This window comes from Lissotriton vulgaris, chromosome 9, assembly GCF_964263255.1.
Source record: "Lissotriton vulgaris chromosome 9, aLisVul1.2, whole genome shotgun sequence".
Classification (NCBI taxonomy): Eukaryota; Metazoa; Chordata; class Amphibia; order Caudata; family Salamandridae; genus Lissotriton; species Lissotriton vulgaris.
This window is the reverse complement of record NC_141697.1, coordinates 325,368,819-325,390,032: the sequence shown is the minus strand read 5'-3', so window position 1 is coordinate 325,390,032 and position 21,214 is coordinate 325,368,819. Positions and strand designations below refer to the sequence as shown.

At 43.5% G+C, this 21,214-nt stretch overlaps 1 protein-coding gene across 1 annotated transcript in view; it reads left to right on the top strand.

Annotated features, from left to right (window-relative positions):
- Positions 1 to 21,214, top strand: part of EML5 (EMAP like 5) — a 1,453,541-nt gene that overhangs the window by 1,224,341 nt on the left and 207,986 nt on the right. The window contains exon 30 of the mRNA XM_086936634.1: positions 6,342 to 6,440. Coding sequence (XP_086792760.1) covers positions 6,342 to 6,440 — 99 coding nt within the window. The remainder of the gene's footprint in view (positions 1 to 6,341; positions 6,441 to 21,214) is intronic.

Genomic DNA, 21,214 nt, shown 5'->3' with positions numbered 1-21,214 from the left:
TCAAACGGAAAATGCTAATCACCCAGTATGCATCTGTTCTTGGCATATACAGCTGTAGAATCATATGCGCCCACCTGCCTCCCCGTGTACCTCTAACTGTTGCAGTATTATCTTACTTAGCTACGTTACACATGGACATCTATCTTTACTACTTTGCTAACTCCATCATCACCCTTTATGGCAAAATAATCTAAGGATGGAGCTGATGCCCATGGCCCCTTATCACCGAACGGAGGAGTCACCTAACACGTGATTTTCAAAGACTTCTTCCAGAAAAACAAAGTGCAAACATCTGGATTCAACACTAGATAGCGATCTATGCTAAAGCGTATGATTCTATAGCTCTATATGCCAAGAACAGATGCATACTGGGTAAGTAGCATTTTTCTTTCTTACATTACGTGTATAATCAGTCTTTTTCTTTCTAGTTTATTTCTTTGTCTTGTTGGACAATGTTAGCTGTTTTTTTCTCCTAAAGGCAAGCAAGCACTTGGGCCTTTGGAATTGTATGAAGATTTGTGATAAGCCACTATACTTTGATATAAACAAATACTCTTGAACACCTTCTTTTCTTGCCCTTTTCTCTTCTTTTGAACCTGCACCTCAATGGGTGGTTATCCAAACTGCGGCATCACAGAATTCTGTGAAATCCGAAGGGACAGTTAATTTTTGTGTTGCATTTAGGATTTTTGATAATTCAGTGGGGGTTATGTATGCCCTGCTCAATAGGCTAATCCAAACGCGTATAAGGTGTGAATGCTGTGTAACAGGTTTTTAGGTGAGTAGGAGACTGACAAATATATGTACAACTGCATATGAGTAAAACACCTTCCTACACGGGAAAGGTCAATAAAGTCAATAAGTAAATATAATAATCAAAAAGAAGATGGACTTTAAGAGATTCGCTGGAAAGGTATTGACAGTGTATCTGTGAGTATGAGTATTCATTAGATTAACATTTGTTGATATCATAGTTAACTAATTAACGGGGATTGAAGTTCTAGCCTCCAAAAGTCATAAAATAATCTCAAGAAAAGACTAATATTTGGTACCTCATACATGTAAAATCAATTCTAAATGGTACACAAGCTATAGCCATCTTCATACTGAATAGATAATTGTCATAATAGTTGTCATAAATACATAGATATCATGGCATGTCTCATGCAACGTCAGTCTCAAAGTGATTCCTGGCTCACATGCTTCGTTTATGCTTAATGATACATTTGAATCACAATGAACCTTAGGTCGAGGGGGAAGACATTGTTTCAGAAATATATATCCAAGTGTCCTGTGTGTGGTCAAGTATATATGTATTCTAAAGAGTCAAGTGTTAAACCTATGTTTGATGTCCAAATAAATCTGCCACAATCTCAAATGTGTGCTAGAAAATGAGTACGAGTCATGAATTGAAATATTTATAAAATTAATTTCCAATCCTAAGCGCCACTTATGGTATGTAATGTGATAGTGGAGAAGTGTGGCTCAATGGTTAGAGCGGCAGACCCTGATGCAGTGGCCTGGCCCGGACCAGGGTTCAATTCCCGCCTCGGCGGGTCTTGGGCTCAATTTCCCCGGACCTGACTGATAATTCTCGCCTCGTGCCTATTCTAATCATGGGTCCCACTCTGGGCAATAGTTTGCTCAATCTCCACAACGGCCCCAACAGCGCTAGGATGCCTGGCTTCACCATGGCGTTGCCCAGGAGTGGGCACTTCACAGGGAAAGGCCAGGAAGGGTTCCACAGCGGTATGTGTACAGCGCCTTGAGACCCCTTTGGGGGTGATTTATGCGCTATATAAGCACTACATTTACATAGTGAAATAGCGGACTGAGGCAAAGATTTCCACACGTTTTAATGAAAAAGAATGTTGCACTTTTATGTCTTTTGAATCTGTAGTGTTGTCTTCAGAAGAAAGGAAATTTAATAAATATTGTAAATACATGTATTAAAATGTATGCCTTGACTTTGATAATATCTGTTTGATTTATAGTTGTATTTTCCTTAAGCAGATATTTTAGAAATGTGACTGCCAACATACAAAATTACACTCTGTAGTCCCTTTCTGATGGCTAAGTATGATTTTATAAAGTAGACACAATTTTTCAGGCACATTGTTTTACTAAATTTTAGAAACATTAGTATTTTGCTTTAAGAGAGAACAATATCTGAAGAGGAGCACAGATATTTTACTGCCTTCTAAATATAAATATCAGACTTTTAAGAACGCTTCTTTGTAGAAAAGTGAGTGATAGTAGTAATTGAAAGTTAATATCCGAACGATTTTAAATCAGTAAAAAACATTATTTAAATGTGCTTATTATTGATACTTCTAAGTTATTAAGAATCACAAAAAAAACCATAGGTGACACATTGAACCAGACAATTTTCAATGCACCCATGTCTCTAATGTCATCCTAACATCTGAATATTGAAAACTTTAGAAAACCTTCTAAAGTAAGCAAGCATTGGGTGAAAAGTGACTTTCTGAGCTGAGAAAGGCCTATTACAATTTTGCTAGAGTTAACATCTTCTGTGCAGAATTTACAGTTTACAGAATATTCAGCTGTACTTTGTGTGCTATAAATATGTAGTATTATTTCACATCCATCCCAGGGTGGATGCTCTGGAGGCTGCCGCGTTGGACCTTTTAGACCTATCTGCAGCCTTCAATACCGTCTCCCTGGCCTGGCTTGTAGAGCAGCTTCAGAATACTTGGGGGTCCGAGACTTGACACTCCAACGTCTGGCATCTTTTCTGAGTGACAGGTCTCAGATGGTTATGATGGAGCAGTTCTGCTCGGAGTCCATAACGTTGCCAAGTGGGGTACCTTAGGGTTCTTCCCTAAGCCCTACATTATTCAATTTGTATGTTCCCAGCTGGCGAAACTCATAAGATCTTTTGGGCTCCAAGCATGGTTACATGCTGATGACACTCAAATCATTGTGTCTATCTCTAGGGACATGGATGCAATTCCCACGAACTTAAAAACTGTATGCAGGCTGTGGCCACATGGATGAAATAACAACCTAAGATTCAATGAGGACAAGACGGAGGTCATGATCTTTGGTAGTCAACCATCCGTATGGTCAAATTTGTGGTGGCCAGATAGGCTGGGGGCCTTACCTGCTCCAACTGACTCTGCTAAAAATCTCGGAGTACTGGTCGATAAAAATCTATTGTTCGACCGGCAGGTCAACAGCACAGGTTCGCCCTGCTTTTAGATCATTAAATCCCTTAGCAAAGTGTTTCCTTTTTATCCCTCTTCAAGCAAAGAAGCAAGTGGCTCTAGCGCTTATTATATCCAGGTTAGATTACTGTAATGCTCTTTACCTGGATATTAATAAGACTGTACTTGCCAAACTGTACCTGCTTCACTCTTGATATCCCCAACTTTCAATCAGTTTCTGAGGGGATTTGGAAACTTCACTGGCTATCCATAAATAAACATCTTTAAGGCTCCTTGCATTGTTCACAAGGCCCTGCATAATATTGTCCCAGGAGAACTCAGGAACTTGGTCCAACTTTACACACCCCCTAGATCGCCATGCTGTGGAATTTGCTCCCTCACTCTGTTACCTGTCTTCAGTTTCATGTTCTATTATGTAAGCCTTGAAAACCTGCCTGTTTACTTTTTAACAGACAGGCGGTGGTATCAGTTTGTTGCTCTTTCTTCCCCTGCCTAAGACTGCTTGAAACACAGTTGATGGACAGAATGCAGAACAATGTCTTACAATCACCCCAGTACAAAGATCTGGGCCTAAATCCATCGTTTGTTTGCACTCCACACCACCCTAGGTCAGACAATGGCGATATGCAAATCAGCCTTGACCCTGTGCCTCATGGGAACAGTCCAGCCCGAACTACCAAGCCATGTCTTTCCTAGACCGGAATCAAGCATCCAAGGACCGGTTTCTGGCTATCAGCCTTCTTCAGCCTGGATAGCTTGACTCCAATGATGTGGAGAGCCTGGGACTCACGTCTGAGCATACCCAGCCCACTCGGGGTGAAAATTGCAAAAAACACAGTTGATGGACAGAATGCAGAACAATGTCTTACATTCACCCCAGTACCAGGATCTGGGCCTAAATCCATTCTTTTTTTGCACTCCACACCACCCTAGGTCAGACAATGGCTATATGCAAATCAGCCTTGACCCTGTGCCTCATGGGAACAGTCCAGCCCGAACTACCAAGCCATGTCTTTCCTAGACCGGAATCAAGCATCCAAGGACCGGTTTCTGGCTATCAGCCTTCTTCAGCCTGGATAGCTTGACTCCAGTGATGTGGAGAGCCTGGGACTCACGTCTGAGCATACCCAGCCCACTCGGGGTGAAAATTGCAAAAAACACAGTTGATGGACAGAATGCAGAACAATGTCTTATATTCACCCCAGTACAAAGATATGGGCCTAAATCCATTGTTTTTTTGCACTCCAGACCACCCTAGGTCAGACAATGGCTATATGCAAATCAGCCTTGACCCTGTGCCTCATGGGAACAGTCCAGCCCGAACTAGCAAGCCATGTCTTTCCTAGACCGGAATCAAGCATCCAAGGACTGGTTTCTGGCTATCAGCCTTCTTCAGCCTGGATAGCTTGACTCCAGTGATGTGGAGAGCCTGGGACTCACGTCTGAGCATACCCAGCCCACTCGGGGTGAAAATTGCAAAAAACACAGTTGATGGACAGAATGCAGAACAATGTCTTACATTCACCCCAGTACAAAGATCTGGGCCTAAATCCATCGTTTTTTTGCACTCCACACCACCCTAGGTCAGACAATGGCTATATGCAAATCAGCCTTGACCCTGTGCCTCAATGGAACAGTCCAGCCCGAAATGCCAAACCTGATTGATTCAGATGCTCCGTCCATCACCAACCCCTTTTGTACCGCTTTTGGCCGCCATAAGTGTGACAGGGTATGCTCAGACGTGAGTCCCTTGCTCACTTTGCCACTGGTTTCAAGCAAGCCGGGCTGAAGACGGCTGGAATGCCAGAAACCGGTCCTCGGAAGCTTGTTTCCGGTCCAGGGAAGACATGGCTTGGCAGTTCGGGCTGGACTGTTCCCATGAGGCACAGGGTCAGACTGATTTGCATATAGCCATGTCTGAACTGGGGTGGCAGAGTGGGCTAAAGAACGGTGATGGGTTAAACCCAGATCTTTTGACTGGGTGTGAGTGTTTGATTGATTCAGATGCTCCGTCCATCACCACCCCCTTTTGTACCGCTTAAGACTGCTTGAAGCGCCTTGAGGCCTTTGGGCAACTGTTGCGCTCTAAAAGTCTTTATCATTTCATATTCTCTGAATTTGGCGCTGTAGCAGCATACCTGTTGAATAGAGAACTCCGCAACTTGGAGGGTAACCTTTAGCTTTGGAATACTCACTATAATAATATTCATAATTTATATGAGGGTCATTACAAATCAGATCACCTTACCGTTCAAAAAGATGTTCCTCTTCCCACAATTCAGTGCTCATCATTTTACCAACCACAGAAAAATGGAGTAGTTTACATAATGTGGGTATTAAATGTTAGTAAGAGACCCATACTATTTTAACTATCTGTATTGTTTTAATGTTCTAAATGGGTTTTATAAAATGGCCTATTTGTGAATTGGATACATTTTGATCGAGTGGATGTGAATTTTTAATCTTGCATTATTGCCCACATTCTATGTTGAAAATGTTTTAGAATGAAACTAACAAATTTCCAGGCACTCAAAGGTAAACACTATTCGTTTGTCAATAAACCAAAACAAGCTACGTTGAATGGTATCAGAATATCACTAGAAGGAAGACCGAGTTGAGTTCATACAAAAACCGTAATTTTTAATATTAAAAAAATATTGTTTGATTCATTCCAGTATTTCAAAACAAGATCAAGAAAAAAATCATTGTCCCTAGAATACATAGATATTGAAGATACTTTTCTTAAGATGATGATTGTCACTTTCTGATCTTGATCCAAATCCACTACCGTCCATTGTGTTTTTTATGTTTTAGAATGATTTTGTACTTTTATGACTTGTGTAATCAAGCTCGAATAAAGTTGACTTTTGTTTTCTTGTTTTTGAGTAGTTAAGTTGTCCCTTCCAGGATTCCACCCTGTGACCTATTGTTTACATAGATAACTCAGGAGTAAGTGCATTAACACAATAGATTGTCTTCCCCTTATTTTCCATTTGTGCAAGTGAGTTTCTGTTTCAAAGTGAGGCATAAAGCAGTTTTATTTTCTTATTGAAAAGAAGCTCTTCCTTAACCATTGTTTTAGGAATCAAGGTGAGGTTGACCACAATTGTGACACGAAGCAAAGCATTGATAGTCATTTTGTTTTTCTAGGTTCTCAGAGTTTTTACCAGGAACACAGTGATGATATTTTGTGCCTAACTGTAAACCAGCACCCCAAGTTCACCAACATAGTGGCATCTGGCCAAGTAGGTATGTTTGTATTTTTAAAAAAGAAATACCATTAGCATGGGGTTGCTAGACTTTCGATTTATCAATGTTTTATAGTTTTGAAACAAACACAGTCTCACTGCACTTTAGAATCTGTTGCCTGCTGCATGTTTTATGTTCCTTTTAAAATATGTCAAAATCTCCCTAATCATCTACAAATGGGCAATATTCCCAAAGTTTGATTAATCCCGCAAAAATGTAGAATTGTGTTTCATCTGGATTGATGCATGATGTTCTGTTTAAATGATGTAGAGTGTCTGAGTGTGCCCAGTCTGTCAAAAACATTCCTGTCTTCAAGATTCAGGATTTCTCAAATATGTATTGATTTGTAGACAGGGATAACAGCTTTGAAATATTATAAAAGATATATGACAGTTGCTGTGAATGAAAGGACCTATTGAATAGACGATATATAAACATTGTTCTCCAAGTATTCCCTCTTTAGAAGCTCAGAGATATATTTTCTGACTTAAGGAGCGATATGATGATGGTGATGATGAAGACAGATGTATAGTGCTCAGATGCTCCTGGGAGTGTCCCAGCACTGGTCCAACAGCAAGTAGAAGATTACAGAGTGAATAGCTATGTTTTGAACCCTTTCCTAAAAGCAAGTTCTGAACTTTCCTGCCTAAGGTGCAGTGGAAGAGAATTTGCTGCAGACGACCTTAAGAAGGAAAAAGAGTCTCTGCCAATCCTTGTCATCCTCACTCTCAGCACTCTAGGAAAAGCCAAATGCGAGAACCTGAGGCTCCTGGCAGGATTAACACTGTTACCCACGTATTACTACTGCCTTTCCAACCATGCCACCATCCAGACTTAAATTAAAGAGAGATGGCTTCACAAGAGTCCTCCTTCTGATGCATTATTCCTCGCCTTTATAATATTCTCCGGCTCCAGTTTGGATCCAGAAATGCTCTTAGTAGTTCTTCTGCGCGCTGCGAAGTGGTGCTATGCTGTTCCGTGTTGAGTTTGTTCCGCCCCAGAAGTGACAGAGCAGAGACACATAGAAGCCCCAACCCTGCCCAACGATATCATTTCCTTTCTTTCCATGCTTTTAAATGTGAATCTAGAGCTCCACTTCCTTCTACCGGTTGCCAAATTGTTTCACCAATTCATTCAAGCAGAAATCGATGTCCCCACAGAATACTACATGGTTCAAAACGTTGTGCAATTGTTGGGAACACATGTCGGTGATGGATCCGCACAAGTTCTGCCTCTGGTGCTTGGACTCATGGAGTACAACAAGACATGTGAAGAATGTACCTTTATGCACCCAAAGGTGATCTGGGACAGCAAAGCTGTACATCACTGAACACCAAAAGAAGGCTTGGACCTTGCATAAGTCCTACTCTCTCTCCAAGTTGAAGATGCGGATTCATTCTCACTCTCAGTGGGCAATCCTTCAACAGGCCTTCTTTGTGTCCTATGTCATCCAGTAAGTCAGTCAAAAAAGAAGTTGATGTGGGACTCTTCCACATCTTGCCACTCTCTTTCTGAAGAGAAGTCGGGAGGCTATCAAGATGCAATCCGATCTTGTGCCAAATCCCAGAACAGATTCTCCAACTGATCCTGTTGTGCCCCAACTTCCCTGGCCATCGGCAATGATGCAGAAAGTTGGGGCTTTCAAAGAGACAAGGCATTGCATTTTTGGCACTTTTCCAGCATCCTCTGCCATTCATCTGGGCCCCAAGGAATCATGGGGGCCACCAGTCGTATTTCCCTCATTGTCATCTGAGCCCCTCAAAAGCAACCTTGGGTCGCACACTGACTCCAGTGCAAACTTCTACTCTGGCTCCAAGATCTGAACTGGCTTCCTTTCCACCAGTGCTTGTCGCTACTTTACTCTACTGGTCCCAAAGATCGAACCCCAGCCGACTCCGATGTCCAACCTCCAACCGAATCTGCTTTGACTCTGACCAAGGTTACGCCTTGATTCCACTTCAGAGCACCTGGACCCAGTGCACTCTGATTCCGACAAAACTCTTCCTCTTCCATACAGCTACTCTCTTTGGAAGTCAAAACTCACTGAAATTAGCACCCAGGGCCTGCTCCATCGGAGTCAATACTCCCTTTAAATGAGGCCCTGACTGACACACGTATGGGTACCAAGGCAAAGCTCTACCCTTGCCTGTCAGTCAATAGACAGGTGGCCAGGATGCAGCCAAATGTGTTATCTGGATTGGCCTGGACATTAAGGACTGCTTGGGGAGTGTGATGGTCTTAAGTGTGGTGCTCTGCCACCATACTTGAATGAGATCCACTGGATTTTCTGGGGATGTGCAGACGTCCCTAATGGACATGCCTTTTGATGGGTCCCTCCTTTTTTTGCAAAAAGACTGGTTCTGCCCCAAACGCATTAGCTACAGCAGATCCACAGCACGTTCCTTAGGCCTTTCTACCACTACTCAACAGTATCTTCAGCTGTTCCCACCCTTTTAAGGCTATTCCATGGATCTGGCATATAAACATCACCAGGCCACTGAGTCCTCCACATTTTCGGTATCTGCCTCCAAGCCTTTTTAGCTTGCTATTAGCATTACACAGTTGGAGGCAATATTAGAAACAAATATCCGGGGTGGCAGACTATCAGCTCCGACAGATTGGTCCTCCAGATCATCTAACAGGGCGCTACCTTACAACTCCTTTGTGCCCCATTTCAATTTCCTCCTACATCAGAGCAGGTTTCAGAGTAGCACCCTTCCATCTTGATGCAAGAGGAGCAGGCTTTATTGGCCAAAAGGGCTGTTGAGACGGTATCAGCTGTAGAATTAGGGACGGATTGCTACTCTTGCTATTTCCTCATGCCAAAGAAGGGCAAAGGCATTTGTCTTATTTTAGATCTTTGATGCCTTCATTTGGAAGGACTAATTCAGAATGCTCACTTTGTCCCAAGTTCTGCCTGCCCTAGATCCGGGCTACCGGATGGTTGCCTTGGATCTGCAGGATACTTAATTTCATGTTAAAATTACTTTATACAGACTGGTAGAGCACACTATCATGTGGGAGGGTATTGTGATGTTATGCAGATGTGAGTCTTGCTATACATAGTGCCTAGTAGGCCTACTCAAAAAGCCAGGTCGTCAGTTTCTTCTGTAATTCAAAAAGTGAGGTGGAGACTCATGTGTAGTGGGAGAAGACAGGACCACTAGATCCTGTTTTCGTGGGATTTGGAGTCCAAATGGGCAGAACTGTCTGGAAGGTTTGTGAAAGCAGATGCGATTGATGAGAAATGATTGACCAGTGTTACGTAGTGCCCTGAAAGTGTGGGTTATTGTGTTAGTTTGTGAATGGAGAGCAAGTGGTGCTACTTCAGGTGTGTTGTGATGCAAGTGTGGGAGCTCGAGAGAGATTCTGGCCACCGAGTTCAGAATGGTCTGCAGCCTTATGGTGAGCCTTTTGTTGATTCTGGCATAGAGGGTGTTCCTTTGGTCCAGCTTGCTTGTGACAATGGCATATGAGATATTTTTCCGGGTGATGAATGGGAGCCATTTGAAAATCTTCCTCAGCATCTTTGGGGTATAGAACCTAGAAACGGTGACAAAATTGACTGGGGGTGGGGTCATGTCAAGTTTGTTATTGATGATCCTGACATTCGTGGTGGGAATGTGTGTCACTCCTAGCTCTGCTGGCCACCAGTCGGAGACCCAAAGTGATCTGTTCCTGAAGTTCACGATTTTTGTCTTGTCAGTGTTCAGCTTTAGACAGTTGGTCTTCATCCTGTGGGTGATTGTCACACAGGCAATAAACTTGATCCGGGTACTACACTTCGTCTTTGAAATACAGAGTTGTGTATTGTCAGCATAGGAGAGGACGTTGATGTCGTGAGAGCAAATAATGTTGGCTAGAGGGATCATGTATGCATTGAAGAGTGTTGGGCTCAGAGAGGATCATTACAGAGCTTTGGAGATTAAGGCATCAGGGTGTGAGGTGTATGGTGCCAGACTGACTGACTGAGTCCTTCCAGTTAGGAAGGAGCAGATCCTTTGGAGTGCATGTCCTTGGATTCTGATGTCATATATGCATTGGATGAGGATAGTGTAGGAGACTGTGCCAAGTGCTGCAGAGAGGTCTAGGAGGATAAGGGCCATCACGTCTCGTCTGTCTTAAGTCATGCGGATGTCATCCATAGAGGCGTTGAGGGCAGTTTCTATGCTGTGTTTGGGTTTGAAACAAGACTGAGTGGTGTCAAGGAGTTGGTGGTACTTGAGGTATTTGGTGAGATGTCTGTTGATGATATTCTCTAAGACCTTGATCAGAATTGGTAGCAAGGAAATAGGTCTGTAGTTGGCAAGTGTTGAAGTGTCTGGAGAAGGTTTCTTCAGCAAAAGGAGGACAGTTGTATGTTGCAAAGTATCCGGGAAGGTCACAGAAGAGGTGAAGGGATTAAGAGTGGGTGTGAACATGGTGATGATGGGTTGCAGTCCTCTGGAGTATGCGTGGTGAGGGCAGGGGTCCGATGGGGCCCCTGAGTTGATGGAATTCTTTGTAGCAGCGGTTTCTTCTGGGGTGATGGTGGGCCATGTGGTTAGCATTAGTACGATATCGGGATACATTTAGTGAGGTCTGTTGGGTCCAGTTGTGAGTTGAAGTTACTGTAAATTACTGTGATTTTGCTGCTGAAGAATTTTGAAATATTGTTGCAGAGGTTCTGCGAGGGAGTGATCAAGTTGGAGGCAGTTGAAAAGGTGAAATCTTTCACAATGGTGAAGAGTTTGTTGCTTCTGTTGGTGCAGGCTTTAATGCGGCCCACCAGATCACCGGTTCACCAGAGCCTGAATTCCCACATACGCTATCTGCGGGTCAAGGTAAGCCAGGATCATTTTCAGTTTGCCCTGCCCCACTTCAGCCTTACCAGTGCCCCTCGGGTGGTCACGAAAGTGATGGCAGTGGTCGCTGTGAACCTTCGGATGTTGGGGATACTGGTTTCCCCTACCTCCACGGCTGGCTGCTCAAGGCAGGATTACGGCAATCGGTCATTGGCCACCTCTAGATGATGGCGAACCTTCTAACATCAGTGAGGTTCTTAATCAATGAGCCAAAGTCACCCCAACTCCTCTGCAAATGCTCCTTTTTATTGGGGCCATCATAGATACAGTGCTGTTCAGGGCTTTTCCTCTGCTGCATCAAGGCCAGGACATTCGGGCTATGATCCTGATGTTTCAGCCTTGGCCCTAATTCTGGTGTCAAGAGACGCTACCCCTCTGGAGTTGACTGGAGAGTTAGGCCACCTGGTGGGATCTATAAACACCAGGGCAGATGATCTCAGCCATCCGATCATGAGTGGCAGCTACTCCCTGAGGTGGTACAGAGCTTCAGTCTGGCCAGCTGCAGACCCCTCTCCCTTCCCCATCCAGAGCTGATGTTGGTGACCGATCCCTGATGGGCTGCGGCAGTCATCCAAGAGATGAGGAGATCTGAGGTCTTCGGTATTGCAACAAGCAGGGAGGAGTGAGGAGTGAGTCCCATGATGCTGCCCCTTTGGAATTTGCTGGAGTGTCAGGGCATTTCTCTGATAGTGAACCTCCTGGCGGAATCTTTCAACACTGGGGCAGATGAGCCCATTCATTGGATCATAAATGGTAGTTACTCCGCAAGTTGGGGCATCTTCCAACAGTGTGGATAACCTGGCTAGATGTATTCGCTAGTGCCATTGATGCACTTTTCTACAACCTTTGCACGTTAGAATTCCCAAGAAAGCTCTTTCTAGGAGACTCATTCTGGTTATAGTGGAGCTCTGGCTTCCTATGTGCCTTTCCTCCTCTGCCACTCCAGCCCTAAATTGTGAAGATCAAGATGACCGGGCCCAAGACATACTAATGGCTCTGTATTGGGCCAGGAGTGTACTAACCAGATTTTCTGGCCATAAGAATGTGTCCTCCCATCAGATTACTGCTGTGGGAAGATCTTCTGTGTCAGAAGGAGACAGGGTTCTGCACGCCAACCTGCACAATCTACACCTCTATGTGTAGCAATTGATTAGCAGTAGTTGACTCATTTGCTCTATCACCGGGGTTTGTGGATGTCATCTTCATATCCAGTTGTCCCTATACAAAGTCCATCTACACCAGGATCTTGGCCTAGTTTGTAGCCCGATGGGGAATCCGCAACACAGACCCTTTACTAGAAAAAATGTCTGCTGTTTTACTGTTTATTTTGTCTCTAGCTAAGCAAGGCCTTGCATTAGGCACTATAAAAAGTTATATGTCAGCCCTTTTACATTTACTACAGTATGGGACCGTGTTTAAATCACTAGTTGTGATGCGTTTGTTTAAAGGTTTGATACATATGCTCCTTCCTACATTTTTTGTGATGATGCAGCAGAACCTTAATTTGGTCTTCACCATCTTCATGTGCACTCTGTAGGTGTGCATGCACAGCTGTTCATTACACCTTCTCACTCTCAATACTGCATTTCTCATTGCAATCATTTCAGCTTGTTATATGAGCAAGCTTTAGGCTCTCTTGGTGCAGCCACCGTACACTACCTTTTAGCCAGACAACCTGGTATTGAGGGCTAGAACAGCCTGGTGGCCTAAAGTTGTGATGCCTTTTCACATTGCCAATCCGTAAACCTTCCAAATTACTTTACCTCACTTTACTCCTCGAAAGAGGAGGAGAGCCTCCAGCAGTTGTACACACCCCAAAAAGCCCCAAGCATCTAAATTGATCAAAGAAAAAATTATTGGGTGGACAGTCAGCTCTTTGTGGGGTTCTCCAGGGCAAAGAAAGGTAGGGTGATGCAGAAAAGGATCCTTAACCATGGAGAGGCCTCTGCATCAAGACATGCTATGCGCTGGCCCAGAGCCAGCTTGCAGAAGGACTGATGTCTCATTACACTAGGTCCAAAGCTGCTACCACTTTGCTGGCCTGTGCCTGTTCTAGACTGTCAGGCTGTGACATGCGCATCAGTGCAAACGTTCACTGAACACTATTGTCTTGACAGCTAGGTCAGATGGAAAGGGCATTTTGCTTGTTTGGCCCAGCAGAACTTTATGGTCTGAGTGCACTCCACAGACCTTCCATCTTGGGGAGCTACTGCTTTGGTATCTGTTCTAAATAGTTAGGAACCTGTGGCTAGAAGTGTCCATCAGAAGAACAAGTTACTTATCTTCAGTAATTGTCCCCCATTTATTTGTTCTGAGGAGTGGCCCCTTTGTAACATTTACAAATGTCCTAATTTAGAGATCTGCAACCTGGTTTTAGCACAGAAAGCTTTGAGCAACAAACTGATATTTCTGCACAAGGGTGACTCCTATATACATGTCTGCCTCACCACTTTTGGGGTGAAAGGAAGTCAGTGTTGAGCTGCACAAAATATTGCAGGAGCACTGCTATAAAACGTTCGGGATCTAGGTCTGACTCCTGGGTAGTAGTCTAAAGGTGAGGAATTTGCAATTGAAGTATTCACCAGAAAGAGTGTTACTTAAAGTTAAGTAGATGTTCTTTTGAGGAGGAACAGATGAATCTTGAGCTAATTCTGTATGGAGCCCATCCAGGCACATTCAGATTTATGAATGTATTAGTATTGTATAGCTCAAACCTAGCAGTTTAGCAGCTGAGTGCTCTACATTACATGAGGGTTTCAGAGACAATCTTAAAGATCAAGTGTATATCAAGTATATAACGCCAGAATCTCCAACCAACTCCTCAAAAATCTCCAGACATTACAGAACACTGCTCCAAAACTTATCCTGGACCTCCCCAGACAGACACACATCACCCCCACCTCAGAAACCTCCATCGGCTACCAATCCAGAAGAGATGCCAGTTCAAGATAATCATGCCAACAGCCCTGACCTAACCTTTATTATACTGTCACACACTAAAACACCTAAACTGGCACTTATTAATATTTACTCAAGGCCAGCAGGACCGGGGGGCACCTCCAGACCTTAGACTCCTTGTCCTCTCCTTTGCACTCCCTTCCGGGAGATGTTGCGTTGATGATTGGTGGTGACTTCAATTGCCATTATGAGCCACTTATTGGAGTCCCCCAAATCTCAACAGAAGAGGATGAAATATGGTCAATCCCCTACCCAAACATGTATCCAGCCAAACAATGGTCAGCCTTGGTACTCCAGTTAACTTCTATAACCTACTCCTATTCCATCAGAGCATGTAATGGGCGATTCAAGGGGAATAGCCCAGGGCATCCAACCTACAGTGAAGGGGCCACACTTCTGTAATTGATTATTTTATTCTTAGCATGCCCCTAAGGTCTAAGATTCTCAACTTCCAAATTTCTAGTCGCACGGAAAGCGACCACAACCCCCTGTCAACCGAAATTAACTTTGATTTGATAACTGAGGGTAACGAAATTTACGAAAACAGCGACCTCAGAATAATTCAAGACGGGAGGAGAATCAGATGGGCAAACATGAAGAAATCCACTGAAGATATGGGTAAATTGTACTTGAGCATAATTCCTCTCCTAGAAAGGGCAAATTCAATCATGACTCTTCCATTTGGTATTAGCGCACAAAGGACCCTGCCAGGCTTACATGAGGAACTTATCACCCTATTGGTGAACTCCTTTTATAAACTAACCCCTATTAAACCCAAGACCCATGTTACTAAACACCCTTGTTTTAATAAGGGCTGTAAAGAACTGAAGCATGGGTTACTTAAGGCATTGAAACAAGGCACCCCGGCTGCCGTGACTGAAGCCAGGCGTGCTTACAAATTAACGACTTTTAACTCAAAAAAAGAGTGGGAAGAAGAACGATGGCACGCCATCAGATCTGCACTCGAGGACAAAGATCCACGGTCCTTCTGGAATCTAGTCCACACGGGGAAACTAGAAGGCAGGACCTCGATTGATCCAAATATTCCTGAAGAATCTTGGTCTCTACATTTTAAAGAGCTCTATTCTATTCCCCCAACATCAAAAAGCCCAGCCCCCACTGCTTTGACGGTTTTGGACTCTAACTGGGTTCTTATTGCAGTGCATTCCCTGCAATCAAACAAAGCACCTGGACTAGACAGGATTCCAGGCGACCTCTTCAAAGAAGAACCGGTAGTTTGGGCCCCTTATCTTCTACTACTTTACAATGCAATTTTGCAGGGTCTACCTCTCCCAGGTACATGGTTGGGGGCGGAGATAATACCCATTTATAAGAAGGGTTCCGCGCTTGAACCATCAAATTATAGGCCAATCAGCCTTATTGATGTAAGCCAGAAAATCTATGCAAGACTACTCTTACAACGCCTACTGGATTGGGTAAATGATAACAATATTATGACTCCTCTCCAGGCAGGTTTTAGGGCCAAAACGTCCACAATCGATCAATTGTTTCGACTCCAGGTCCTTTACTGGAAGCATGTTTTCCTGGACCAGGGAAGTTTATATCTAATGTTTGTGGACCTAAAGTCAGCTTTCGATATGGTGGATCGAAATCAACTCTGGGCTATTTTACTATCAATGGGGGTGCCAGCTTATCTATGCCACCAATTTAAACATCTCCATGATGGCACCTACGCCAGAGTACGCTTTGGAAAGTACGGTCAACTAACTGGGCCCTTTCCGGTCGAGAAGGGGGTTAGGCAGGGCTGTGTACTTGCCCCAACCCTCTTCTCCCTCTTTCTCAATGGACTCATAGAAGATCTACTATCAATTAAAGACCTTGACTCCCCAAACCTAGCCTTGCAGAGATTTCCTGCACTAATGTTTGCAGACGATACTCTGCTTCTCTCAAAATCCCCCATGGGCATGCAGAGAGTCTTAAACCAGTTCATAAAATTTTGTAAACATAGAAATCTGGTAGTTAACATTGATAAGACCAAGTATATGGTATTTAATGCCAACACCACTAATTGTCCACATCCCATGATGAAAGGTAGACCCCTAGAAAGAGTCCCAACATTTGACTACTTAGGTTTGACCCTAACCGACAGAATGGGGTGGGGTGCACAAATGGCTAAGGCCAACCTAAAACTTACACAGACAACTGGGGGAATTTTAAAAGTCCAAAAAAACTGCGCCTATTAAATTGTTAGTGCCCCACTGGAAATCTTCAAAGTTCAAGCAAGATCATCTTCCCTTTACAGGGCGGAACTTTGGGGACATGTTCCTTCTACTGATTTAACCACTACAGAAAATAACTTTATTAGGAAAATTCTAACCCTGCCTAGAAGTACTCCATTAGTCCCACTTAGGCTAGACCTGAATATTAGGCCCATTGTCGATGCTATCGCATCACGTCCCCTCCTCTATTGGAGGAGGCTGTGGAGCACCCCCGAACTGGAAAGTTACAAAAAGGAATTAAAGGTGGTGCTAGCCTCCCCAGGAGCAGGTAGAATTCCATGGTTACGTTTTGTTAGACAGTCTCTCACTCAAATTGGATACGAAAACTTATGGACAAACCCTGAGGCAACATCCTCAACTATTTCTAAGAAAACATTGTCCAGTACCGTGAAGGACTTTAACCTCGGGAGCACACTTCGTTCAGTCTCATCAACGAGCCTGACTGGTGCCTTCCTGAGTCATAAGTCTATTTACGGCTTTGAACAAGAAATAGATGTAATCCAACCTACTTTAGCGAAGAAGCTGTATTTACAGTTTAGATTTGGAACACTGCCCCTTTATTCCATGACTGATAAGTGGACGGGGGGTCCTGTACATCTATGCCCTGGCTGTAGAACTGAAAATGAAACCATTTTGCATGTTATTCTTTTTTGTCTATTCACTCATACGGAGAAAGTGGATAATACAACTATGCAACAGTCTGGGCATTAGGGACTATCTACTTTTTTTAGGATTTTGAAGTCTGACACAAATCCAATGATAGTGTCCGCCATAACTAAGTTTTTGTTCTCTATGTGGTTTACTCGAAGGAAATTACTTATCTAACAAGAACACTTTTGTATTTACTTGCAGAGACTTGAGAATTAATTGGATCAACAATTGCTATCTTAATTTTTTTAACTTTTTAAAATTATTTACATTTTTATAGTCTTAATAAATTCTCTTCTCCCTTCTGATTTTACACGATGTATTTTAACACTTATAATTATCAATGAACTGTAGAAAAGTGAAAATTTATTTTTATGTGCTTTGATGGTTAAAACAAACCGAAATAAATGTTATTGAATGAATGGATGATAATCATGCATGCTTACAAGACCCTACACAACCAAGGACCTTCCTATATCAACCATTGACTGAACTTCCACCTACCCGCAAGACACCTGTGATCCGCCTCTCTTGATCTCGCAAACACCCTCTGCATCCTTCGCAGCCACAGCAGGGGTCGATCCTCTCCTACATTGTGGCTAAGAGCTGGAATGCCCTGCCCCTCCATCTCACACAGCACCTTCCCTGGCAGACTTCACAAAGAAGCTCAAGACCTCACTTTCTGACAGAGACAGCACCCTAAGCGCCCAGATGCCCTAGGTGGACAGTGTTGGGCTATACAAATGCTTATTGATTGATTGATTAATGGATTACACAAATAAATTTTACACACAATGGATTTAACATGTTAATGCAGGATTACGTGATTTGTTCATGAAGCTGAGTCAAGTGCAGACTCCTGGATTCGAACGTGGATCCCAAGGTTCTAACAACAGATGCTACTAGCCCACAGGGCTCATTTCCTTCACGATTTATGGGAATTTACTTTACTAGAATGTTGAGTGTGTCAGCGGGACATATTCTTTGAACTACAGTTCATAACCAATAGTAGAGACCCTCAACAACATTTTACACAAAGGAATTGGCAGCACTTGCAGAGATACAACACTTGTGCGCCAATAGCATTTTTCAACCTGGGAGCCTGTCAATAAAGCTAGTTATTGGACCCAAACATTTGGGAGATGACCAGCAACTGTTGTTACTGATAGGCTCCATGTTTGCTAGTGCTGCATTTTCTCTACTTACATTTTAGGATTCTGAAATTCTGATTCTAGAAATTCCATATTTAGAATTGTGGTATTTAAGTCCTATTTATCTTCCATTATACATTTTGAATTTTTATTGAACCAACTACATTTTTAAAAGAGCATCAGAAATTCCAAGTAAGCACTGAGAAATGCTGGAAAAATCCTCTTGATCTGAAATCTTAATTTCAGTTGAGGAATTTCGAACCGTGCAGTTTATAGGTTAAACAGTCTGGTTTCTTAATGATATAAATAGATTTCACATTAAACACTGGCAGATGAAGATTAGTCTTTTGTGGTCAGTGTGCACTGTGACCAAGGGATGGAGGTAGTTCCTATCATGGCAGAAGTGGGAATGGATGCGTGTCAGGCATGAACTCATAAAAGCAAACACTACTAGTGATTAATGTATCCATTAAAGCAAGATGATGTAGCAGAACAACTAAAAAAAAGCTATTGATGGGCACCGCTGCATGGAACAGCATGTGTGCTTACTATTTGCGCTTGCTCTGCAAATTTGATGGTATGACATTTGTTCTGATTTGCACATGTTATGTGATGTAGTACCTCTGTTTTCTATATGCAATTCCTGTCCTGTCTTGTTAACTTTTACATTGACTTTTACACAGCATGGTCTGATGATAACCCTACAGTGATTCATACACACTCTTCAAGTCCTATGTACCTCATATGGATCATATCTAAATATTTGGACCCACAGTTGCTGTGTGTGCACTTCAATGTATGATTCTGTGGTGATTGTACTTTGTCCCCAAAAAGAAAATAGTTGAATTTTCGAGAAGTTCCATTTTCTTCTGATTAGTCCACAGTTTATTAAATGGTAATGTAGAAGAACTATTCAAAAAAGGATTTGAGCAAAAAATATCAAGATTAGCCAGCAACTGTTATGCAATTTTCAAATCCAAATTAAGAGAAACACCTTTTCCTGGTTCACAAAGCTAATTATCAGTAAACATGCAGAGATCTCATTTTTATTTTTGGATAGTTTAGATTTTGTTTCGAAAAATTGCTCTGCCCTATCTTCCAGATCTAAGCACAAAAATGTAGTAAGAAGGTGTTGTGGAGATAAAAGTTGAAGAATAATCTCAATTGACTTTCTACATGTGTTTGCATTTCCACTCCCTTCATTGTTTAAAGATACGTGTTTTCTAACAAGCCTGTGAATGGGGACAACATACATTTACATACATACATTTATCCTAATGAAAAAATGTGCACAAATCCTGTGTGAACAGGCTTTTATTTTTAAACGAATTTTATTGGGTTATCAAAAACATGTAAAAGGCTGTCACATTGCTCCAGTTGGAGAGTATCAAGCGTTATGCACATCATTAGTAAAGTTGATATATATGTAGCCTAGCCATTACAACAGCAGGAAGATATTTCGCATTCACAAATGTGCAACTTGACGATACAGGTAATAAGGCACCATGTAGCAGTACATGTCGGTATAACAAACCCTCCCATCACCACTCCCCCAAACAAGAACAAAAGAAAAAAACATATATGTCATATCCTCTACCAGTTCACAATTTATAAATAAAGAATAGAGGATGTTGCATTGTCTAACCGAAGGAGCATCAACCTTATGTGAACCATGCGAGAACGTAGGGGGACCTCAGGATACACAGAGCCGACCCAGGCCACCATCAACACACAGCACAGGATTAGTCAATGTCCTCTCCCTGTGCTTTGAAGTTTTCCAGCATTGCATCCCACTCCATGGCTATGGGCTGTTTACATAGCCATTTCCGGACCCGACCCGAGTCCCGATGCTCATTGGGGCCCGTCCACCATCCATCATCGGCCACCGTCGCAGCCGAGAAGTCCGGTCTCCAGAATCGTCGAGGGGGATCCTTGGGCTAGGCTGCGTTCCCGGCCTCTCTTAGTTAGGTCAGCGTGCTGGGACTCCGCCTCTTTCCACTCCTGCGGTCGCTCCCTGCACCACTCGAGGCGCCAACACACTTCTGGGTCCCACTCGTGGCCACACCGGCGGCCGCCACTCACCGTTTCCGAGCCAATTAGGAGTTCCACTGCCGCCTCGTCTGGAATAGAGCGCTGCGGTGCCCTCGACGGCCGCCAGGTAGGCCGCTAAGATTGCCGACCCCTGACTTCACTACTCTCGGAAACTCCGAGAGGCAGTCCCAGTGCAGCTCCGGGGGTTAGCAGAAGTGCGTACTCCAGTCCCTCCGCGTCCGCCGGCACCCCAGCGCCAAACGGGGGGAGATCGGCAGCTTTTTCACGGTTTAGGGCTACGAGGTCGGAGGAGCTCGCGGAGAGTGCGTCCGCTCACCTCGCCATCTTGGCCACGCCCCCGCTTGCATACATTTAAACTGGGCGTTATGTGTTCTTTTAGAGCGGTATTTCAGTATGGCTTGCCATTCCTTATCATTGAAGGCAGTCTGTAGCTCTGTGTCCCAGGCAAGCATAAGGGGCAGCAGTGATAATCCCGCATGTTCCTAGAGTCTCTTATATAACCAAGTGATCTATTTCCTTCTGTACCCGATTGTGTGCAGGGTTTGCAATGAAGCGTGTAGCGGCTTTTGCTTGTTGAGTCTGCCAAATCCCTTGACCTATTCGTCCATAGGTAAGGAAGGAATGCACCTGCAAATAACCAAGAATAGTCAGGCAAGGCCTGAAAGTCCTTAAGGGACCCAATCTCAAAACGTTCCTAATGGAGGTCAGCCCAGCATGCACCTGGTGGGTCAAATCCTCCAGAGAAACAATGCCAACATGAGTAGGATCCCAACAGTGGCATCACCGGGGTGTAAGCAGGTGCTGTTTTAATTTATCTTAAAGAGTTGCAAGTATGAGCCACTTCAAGCAGTAAGGAACGAGTGGGGTCTCTGACATTAGGC